Genomic DNA, 9,753 nt, shown 5'->3' with positions numbered 1-9,753 from the left:
TTCAATGGGAGATCTCACATCGTGTGCACTTAGCAGCCCCATTAAAACAATGGTTGGTGTGATGCGAGAGCGCGCACAAGATAGAACATGCAGCGATTCGTTTCCTGCATAGCATCGCGGTGCCATGCAGGAAAACATCGCCCATGTGTAGGATCCCATTTAAAAGAGTAGGGTTCATACAAATTTTGACACCAGTGTGAAGCACCCTTAAGAAAACATTCATATAGAGATCCTTTACCCGCTGTGCTACAAAATCATCAGCGGCTCTAGTAGGTAGTCTGTCTCCACCAGCTGGCCAAATGATTAACTGTAGAACTCCTGAATCAGTGTGCTGCCACCTACAGGCAGCCGTAGAAACTGCAAAACGGGCAGGACAGTGACAATGCCATGTAATCACATAGTTGTGATTGTACAGCCACCGTGGTATATGGCTGGTGCATAGGCGTAGCATCAGGGAGTGCTGGGGTCGCCATGGCGACCCGGCCCCTGCGCTCAGGGGGCCCCGTGGCCGCCCTCCGCCATACCCACATGCACATTCAGTGCATATACCCGGCCCTTGAGCTGAGGGGGCCCGGGGGATCGGCGCTGTCGGCCGCATGATGGCTGAGGGTGCGGGCAGACGAGCGCATAAACGGCGCGTTTTTGCGACCAAACGTATATACGTGACTATCTGAGGCAATGGTTTCGAATGTATTCGTTCACATGGGCGATTTTACGGCGCGTAAAAACGGCAATTCGAAAAAAAAACGGAACATATGCGACCGAAATACGCGCCAACGCATATTCGATCGCCGAAAAGACCGTTTGCAAAGTAGGGACAAACGAAAATACGCTTTCTAGCTCTGGTCGTGATCGGTGAAAAACGATCGCTCGGGCGATTATACGTTGCGCTCGTGTGAACGTAAATACGCCTACGCTCGTCTGCCCGCACCCTGAGGAGAGAGAAGAGAGACGGGAGGCAGCACCGCAGGTCGGCAAGAGCAGAGGGGAGGGCTGTTACACGTGGAGCCGGCAGCTAATTACAGGCTGCAAACTCCCACGGCGCGGCCCTCCAACTGATAGACTGCAGCTGTGAGTGGTCACAGCTGCAGTCTATCAGTCTCTGCCGGCCAGCGATTACCAGGGGGAGGGGCTACTGCGGCTCTACTCACCTCCGGAGCGCTATATGCACAGGACCTGGGAGAGGACCTGTGGCTGCAGATCACATGACCAGGCTCGGGTCATGTGATCAGCCTGGTCATGTGATCAAAAGACGGGGGACTTTCCATTACAGGCTGCCCAGAGACTGCTGCAGAGGTGAGTAGAGAAGGAATTATAATTATATATGTATAGCTGGTATAAGTTATACCAGCTGTATATATATAATTATATACAGTAGATACACAGGTTACACCAGCATGGGACATGCCACTATATACAGGGGGATACACATCCTGTATATAGTGATATGGACCATGCTGGTGTAACCTGTGTATCTACTGTATATAGTTATATATGTGCAGCTGCTATAACATATACCTATCCTGTGTATATATATATATATATATATATATATATATATATATATATATAATTATATACAGGAGATACACAGGTTACACCAGCATGGGACATACCACTATATACAAGTGGATACACATCCTGTATATAGCTATATGTACCATGCTGGTGTAACCTGTGTATCTCCTGTATATAATTATATATGTGCAGCTGGTATAGGTTACACCTCTCCTGTATATAAATATATGTACGGCTGGTATAGGTTATACCTCTCCTGTATATAATTATATATGTATAGCTGGTATAACCTGGGTATATACTGTATATAATTATATATGTACAGCTGGTATAGGTTATACCTCTCCTGTATATAATTATATATGTATAGCTGGTATAACCTGGGTATATACATGCATTAAAATACAGCACGCCATGCTTTTTCTTCCGTGAGTGGAAAACCGCAATTTCTTTCCGCTCGTGTAGAGAAAAAAAGGCTTTTCCATAACATGCTATGGGCAGTACATGCTGCGGAATCCGTAGGCGGACGCCCGCTCCATATTCCGCAATGAAAATCCAGCCGTGTGCAGCCGGCCTTAGGCTAATTTCACACGAGTGAGTCTGATATTGGGCCGTGACACTATGCCCCATATCACACTCACCAACGTGTGTCGTCCCCGCGGATGTGAGCGGTTGTTGTGTTAAAACCAGCTCGCATCACATCATCATATTCTCGTGCGATGCAGAGAAAAACAAAAAAAACATCGCTCCTGTGTATGATTGTATTCAAAACAATGGGGTTCATATTCATGTGCGATTTGTACATCTTGCAACGCACAAATCTCACGCAATTTGTGCAGCCGTGTGAAAGCAGCCTAAGACATTACCAACAGGTTTTTTGTAGTTAAGGAAAGGAGTCATAATGAGAAGGCTTACACCAAGGGGCTAGATCATGTTTGTAAATTAGCACGGTTTAGGTATAGGTACGGGTACAGATGGAGGGGGGCCCAGCTGAACTTTTGCACCCGGGCCCCTTAGGCTTTAGGTACGCCCCTGGGCTGGTGGACTATACAGGGTCTACATTCTGTCTATAGTTTTTTCTCAAATGTTGTGTTTCAAGCCAATCCCCATTCTGGCTGATATGATAAAACGTGAGCCCCATAGAACAATATAAAGGCTGTGCCTAAAACTTGTTACCTCCTTGCAGTTGGCCATGCACCGATTAACAAATACAGACGATACGTAGAAAGCCCCATTATGGAAGTATCTAATTGGTGGGGCTGTACATACTGCAACTTGCAAACTGTGCAGAACGGAATCATTGCAGAGGAGAATCCCTGTATGTTGTCGTAGAAGAGGAAAACTGGCAAACTCAAAAGCAGTGAATGTGCTCCCCAACTATGGGTCAAATGTCTGCACTCTGAGCCCCTTCTAGACATAGGGATAGTCCAAGACTTGATGGTAACAGGAAGTGGTCTGCAGAAATTTAGACCACTCCTGACTTTTGGCTCTTCCTGTACTAAGGAGACTAACTTTGCGACTCATCATGGAGCAGAGCTTCATGCCTCTATACAAGGGATGGTTGTTGTGGTGCATTGTGGGAAACGTGAGCTTTTTTCACCCATATCGGACTGTTGTACAATTTTTGCAACAAGCATCATATCTCCAACAATCCATTTCACCAGACTACACTCCATTGTGGGATGTCACGGAGTTGTTAAGACTAGACAGCAGAATTCTGAATACAGCTCAGGTGTTACTCGAGAACCTTCAAGATTCTGCTTCTAATGACATTTCGGATGGCAGTAATGGGGCTGAATGTTAGGGTCTGTATTTCGGCCACAAATCCCAACCATAAACCTAATGACCTAAAATGAGAATCCATAATGCTTTCGTCATTAGACCTACAGTCAGGTCAGAATTTGTGCCTTAGATGGGTTGTCCCACTAAAGCAAGGTGGGACAAAGGAAATCTTGCTGATCGATAGGGGTGCCACTGATCCCGAGACAGCAGCCCAGCACATCCCAAAGTGTGGACAGCAGAGGATGAGGACTTGAACTTTGCTATTTTCACAGTCCTATTGAAGTGAATAGAGCAGTGGTGTGCACGCGTGTCCTCACTTTGGGATGCACTGGGACTGCATACTTGGGATTGGTGGGGTTCCCAGTGGGTACGGGTTAACTTGCTTTGTTGAGACAACCCCTTTTTGGTATTCGTTCCTGAATAGTTTCATGTCATTTTTTATTACTTAATAGTTAGTTTGAAAGCAGTTGCTTTCAAAATTCTGCCCAAACTCTTTAATCAAGCTCCCACAATGCACTGCTTTCTGATACCAGAAGACCAACAGAATTCTGAATTTAGCTTTAGAAGTGAAGCTCATATACCAAGGGGTCAGTACAAGTCATGTAAATATGATGTGGTTTCAGACTGTAAAATATTGGAATCACGGAGGGTAAAAACACTTTGACAATTCATTTACATATTTAACTTTTTATTTTATTTATTGTTTTAAAAAGTATACACCCAAAAATAAGTTCGGCTTAGTCACCTTCATGTAATGTGTACTTTCTCCTGTCACTATTAGGTTTTTGATATGAAGCCACCTGCTTTCATTTTTGGTCAAGCAAACTTCCTGCTGGAGGGCAGACATTTTGCTCGACCTCGGATCTCGTCAGAGGGACCTAGCTGTACGTCGCTAGAGAAAATCAATTGATATGACAGTTTAGAAAACACATTTGCAAACAGGAATCATCGTTACATAGTAGCATCTGGAAGTCGCCAATCAGATCCTGCCCAGCCGCATATCAAGATTGGGGGCAAAAATGTCCAAGATCAAAATATCAATCACAAACAGGCACTAAGTAACAACCAACTGCATACATGTTATGATCATAGAGGGGAAGTAGAATGTCATCCCTGCATAGACCAGAAGAACAATGAGGGTCCCAGCCTCGGATCTAATGTTTAAGGGTACTTTTACACAGCACAAATTAAGCGCCCAACAGTCATCCCAATGATTATTGCTGACTGAATGGAGGTGGATTGTGCCGGAGATCTTGTCTGTCCATTCAAAATAAACAGGCGGTCATTTACAAATGAAGATGGAACACCTATTTAAACAGGCTGACAGTCACTTGGTTTTTAGGTGAGCTGAAAACCTAGCAACTCCGACAAGTGAGCGATTCTAGCTCACTAGCTCTGTTGGGTCTTATGTTTACATGGGCCAATAGTAATTTGTTACTACTCTTTTGACCGATTACTTGGGTGACTGTTGACCTGTGTACAAGTACCCCAAGACTGTCTAAAAACAGCCCGACACACCCAGACCCAACCAGCAGTGTTATATCACTGTAGGAGGCCAAATACCATAAAAACGTACTTTCCTCCAAAATAAGGAATGGTGAAGAATAAGGTGGACAACCTTGCTTTATTCTGGAGGTCTTGGTCAGGAAGTGATTTTGTAAGAAATCATAAAGTAAGTGTTTTTGAAACTGGTGGCTCTCAAAGCAGACTAAACTTAAGTAGGTTCTCTGCCTTGGACTTGATCAGTCTAAGTGCTCTAGTAATACAGTGGGGGAAGGGTTCTGCCCATGGACCTCATGGTCATAAGTGGTATTGCAAAACATGGAGAACCCTACACCGTGATAAGAGGAGGCTTGCCTCCTACATTGACTGTATTTGGGCAATATATGGTTTTCCACCAGTGGCGAACATGTCTTGGAGATCTACAAGATTCCTAGCCCCACAGTAAATGGACTGAAGAGACTCCTCAAGAGTCATCAGAAAGTATTCTGCAGTCACATAGGGGGAAAGGGTCTTTTTAAAGCATCATCCAATAAATCCAATAAATTGGAAATCTAATAGATTGGTGATCCAATAAATCTGAGATCCTCCAGGCAAAGCTTTTATTGTTCTACCAGTTCTTTGCTATGAAGACGGACATTCTACTTCCTCTATAAACCCCGTCCAACCTCCGTAACATATAAACTTTATTATGAATTACTTTGGTTAATCAAGGATTCTGTATTCATCCACACGTGTTCATTCCTGGCTTATATTCATGAGAATAATGACCTTTAGTGGTCACCTCTGGAGATCCCTGTGGTAAGATGTGACCGGACTGATGGGAGATAAGTGACATGTTGAGCAGACAATGGACATCAGCACCTGTTGTCTTGTTCGGTAAATATATAAATATAATATATAACAGAAATCAGCGGCTGTCTGAGCTCTGGACTCACAGAACGACTCTGAATTCTCTTTTTTTTCTTTAAATGTTTTATATTTACACAGAACGTCAAAAAGAACCAAGTACAATCAAAATTATCTTTACTGACACATTCATTTCGGGCCCGACTGCTTCTGTCACCCAAAAGGTGAAGAGGGGGCCCTGCAAGTTTTATGGCACCAATCTCTGATATGGGTAAAACTAACGCCCTTCCCACCTCCCTCCCCATCCAAACGCAAGTTCCATGCGACCTTTGAGGCCAAGTTATTTATAAACTCCCCGTGTCACAGGAAGTGGAGTTTTAAAGATTGTAAGCTCTTTGGGGCGGGAGACTCGGGTCACTGAATTTGGCTCCGCGCAGACTGACAGATTTAGAGAAATAAATAAAGTTCAATAATAATATATTAATAAATGATCTCTAGTCTCCCAGAACAGCTGCCCATAATAGGAGGTAAATGCACTATGTCCCCGTGTAACCAGCTACAAGAGTCCATCCCCAGGAGCCCCTCTTGTTTCTAGCTTCTCTATTATTTTTATCATTTTTTTTGGCTTTCTCCAATCCTCATGTCTCCCGACGTCACCTCCCTATGCCAACCCTGGATCCTGCACCTCCATCATGTCCTCCATCCACACGGTTGTGTAGCCTTCACTATACCTTGCGATTTGTAGGTCTCCTGATCTGACACTTAATCCCCCATGTGATAGGAGTCGCTCAGAGAGTCTTGCTTGTTTCGCACAGAACAGAGGGATTGAGGGGGTGAAGGACACCAATGGTGATGGGCAGATGAGGGATAAACTGGGGGTGAAGGCAGGTGGGTCAGAGCATGTAGACTGGAGTAATGGTTGGGGATGTATCCCCTACAGTGCAGATCTGTCAGTGCGAATCCCAGGGCCTCAGACCTGAGACAGAGAGCTTGGGGCAGGAAGGATGGGGGGCAGGAGTGAGGGGAGATTTAAAGGGTCAATGAAAGTGAACAATTTGGGGAGGAAAACAGAACAGATAAACTGATAGATTTAGGAGTCCAAAGTGAAGGAAAGCTTAGGAGATAGGATTGATATGGTGAGGGTCTTAGGATATAAGTTCAGTGCGATATCCCCTTCTCTCTCCTCTCCACTTCCCACGTGTGTCCGGGGTCACACAGATTGTCTGCTGCAGGTCTGGACGGCACAGAGGGAGGGTTTCAGAGTCAGGGAGGAAAGGGGGTTCCCAGCCCCATCCCCCTCAAGCTTCTGGACAGATGCCATAGCGGGGGAATCCCAGTCCCCCTTCCTCCCTCCAGGCTCCTGGACGGACCCCTCAGCTCCAGTTAGTGATGGTCACTTGAGTTTAGAAAGTCTCCATTTTCTGTGATTTGGAGTCGAGGAGGCAGAGGTGGAAGGGCCCCATTCCATGGAGTCGCCTGCCTCAGACGCGGGTCTGCTGAACCCACGGAGGGAAACTTCTTCTCCTGTTGGGGGGAGAGGAGGAGAGAGAGCTTACTTACAAATGTAACAGACAGACATTGCTGACAATGTACACAGAAATGTCACATATAGACACATATTGGCCACCTACAACTATGCACATACAAGCATAAGACACACAATGAAGCGCGTTGTTAGTATTACGTTATTGTGCTCGTCGTATAATAACTTACGACCTTCCATGCCCCATCTACTGGCGCCTGAAAGAAACGTGACCAACCAGAAAAGCATTGCACGTGACACAGAGAAGCGGCATACAGTGATATTCCTTGCCAAATCAAATACAAAGGCTCTTATAGGGTCACACACATAGGGGGTGCAGGGTGGGGCGTGACTAGGGCACCCATGTGTTAATATGTGTAATGGCAACAGTCCGTGCCCAAATCTTTCTCTTGAGGATTGAAGGGCGAGCAGAGTAGTCTTTGTTTCACTCCTTCTATATAGGGACTCCCTGCACAGTGTGAATATATGTGACTCCCTATGGATGTATTCCATATATCTAGTTTATACAAAGCTGATTGACCAATTATTGTGATATTATAAGGTGGACTTGCCTAAGAAGGGGAATCTGGAGAACTTCCTCTCCACATCTGGTCTTGGTCACTCCAACTGGCCTTGGGCTAGGTGATATGTGAACATGTTCAGGGTCATGTACATATATGCTACTGGAATAAATAGTTGCTTCCAAGAACAGCACCACACATGTCCCCAGGTTGTGTCTAGTACTACAGTTCAACTGACATGGAACTGAGCTGCAATACTAGACACAACCTATGGACAGGTGGTGTAGCGTTCTTCTTGTCAGAAAGCGGACATGTTTTTCCAGTTTTGTACAACTCGTTTAAGATGCCAATGAACCATATATACGCTGACAGCTTAGTTGGCCTAAACGTATCCTAATATATGTGTCGATAGCAGGGAGGGGATTGGATTTTGTGGTTTAAAGCACACCTTCACACAAACCTGACAAGTGCAGATGTCAGTCCCAACTCTTTCCCCCAAGTCATACTTACAGGAGTCCAGGAAGCTGAGGTAGGAGCTGCTGTATGCAGGGTCATCACACTCGAGAGCTCTTTAAACTGTCCTGGTGCCTGCAGAACTGATATGAGGGAGGGAGGTTGTCACTAATCAATGTCTTTCCCAGACTAACAAAATAATGACTTTGCAGGGTTAAAAAAAATCCATTTTCACTCACCAGTCCTGTAGAGCCATTACTTTGTTAACATGACTTGGGGGAGATACCAGGACATTGAGCTTACAGTAGCACTGGTTAAATCCTAATTTGCAGGACATTGGTGAAGGCGTGCTTTAAAGAAGTCATATGTCCTATAGGGGTATATACCGTAGCTCTAATAGAGGGACTGGCTTTCCCCACCTAGGATTCTGTGTATAAATCATAGCAGAGAACTACTGCAGAGAGGGGCTCACCCTCTGCATGAGCCAGCTTGTCTTAAGGTTGGGATATCGAAAACTGACATATGGCTAATGCTTTGGCGATACTTTTCATGGATATTGTTCTGTCCGATATATCGGTAACATCGATAGTTTAAGGCGATATAATATCGACTTTTGTAAAGAAGAAGCGTGTCTTGTGGTCAGGTGACCAGATTTTCTTTCTTTACATTCTGCCCTTTCCTTTGTGTTGTACAGGATGCAGTTTTGCTCGAGACACTAATGAACTTATAAACAAGTTCTAGAAACTTTTGGAAAGTGTGAGGTGACCCTTTGTCACCAATAAGGTTTTCTCCAGGCAAAACGACTCTCAGACAAAGTGGGGTCTTCGGCCCCTTTCCCACATGCGTTTGTTCATTGCGTTAGACGCAGGATCTGAACGCTCGTGTCTAACACGATGGCTGTGGGCAATGCTTTCTACATGAAAGCATTTCCACATGCAGATAGAGGGCTGCGCTGAACGCACAAAGGTCGCGTCCAGAAGAGGAGACGCAACATGTCGTGTCTTCAGCGTCTAACGCGAATGCAGTGCCCATAGAAAAGATAGGAGACCCATCTAACGCAATTACAATTGCGTTCGGGGCACTGCTTTCGCGCTACCAGGCCCTGCATTGTTTACAAGTTGTCATGGAGACCGTTGGTCCCTCAACAGCAACTTGAAAAATGCAGGGCACACAGCCCCAGAAACACACAAACAGAGACAATCCTTTTAAAATATGGAGGGGAATATGCCAACCCTACTCCAATTTGTACCAGCTTTGTAGAATATATCTTTCTGTAGTTGCTACTTCGGTTCCTGCAGAAAGAATATTTTCAAAAGCTGGGGAAATTCTGTCTGCTGGAAGGAGCATTGTGAAGGGAGAGCATGCGAGCAAATTAATATTTCTTGGCTCATTAGATAACGATTATTGGGGCCAATGATAAAAAACTCTTTTTCATATACCTAATTTTAATTATGTTTTCGTTTGTACCTTTAATATATTTCCATGATCTTATTAATAGTTAGAAGTTAATAAAAAATTCAACAGTTTAAAGTTTTACATTTTATATTTGTTGATTGTTGCTTTATTAACATAAACCTGTTTTTTTTTTTATACAGCATTTAAAAAAGT

At 44.6% G+C, this 9,753-nt stretch overlaps 1 protein-coding gene across 1 annotated transcript in view; it reads right to left on the bottom strand.

The window, feature by feature from the left end:
* Positions 1-4,025: 4,025 nt before the first annotated feature.
* The window catches only part of SYNGAP1 (synaptic Ras GTPase activating protein 1), a 245,394-nt gene continuing 239,666 nt past the window's right edge, over positions 4,026-9,753 (bottom strand). Inside the window, exons 19-20 of the mRNA XM_066581328.1 lie at positions 8,203-8,288; positions 4,026-7,173 (exon numbers count right to left, since the gene is read on the bottom strand). Of these exons, the coding sequence (XP_066437425.1) occupies positions 7,033-7,173; positions 8,203-8,288 (227 nt within the window). The 3' untranslated portion in view covers positions 4,026-7,032. The remainder of the gene's footprint in view (positions 7,174-8,202; positions 8,289-9,753) is intronic.

Source organism: Eleutherodactylus coqui, chromosome 10 (assembly GCF_035609145.1).
Source record: "Eleutherodactylus coqui strain aEleCoq1 chromosome 10, aEleCoq1.hap1, whole genome shotgun sequence".
NCBI lineage: Eukaryota > Metazoa > Chordata > Amphibia > Anura > Eleutherodactylidae > Eleutherodactylus > Eleutherodactylus coqui.
This window is presented reverse-complemented; position numbering and strand designations above follow the sequence as displayed.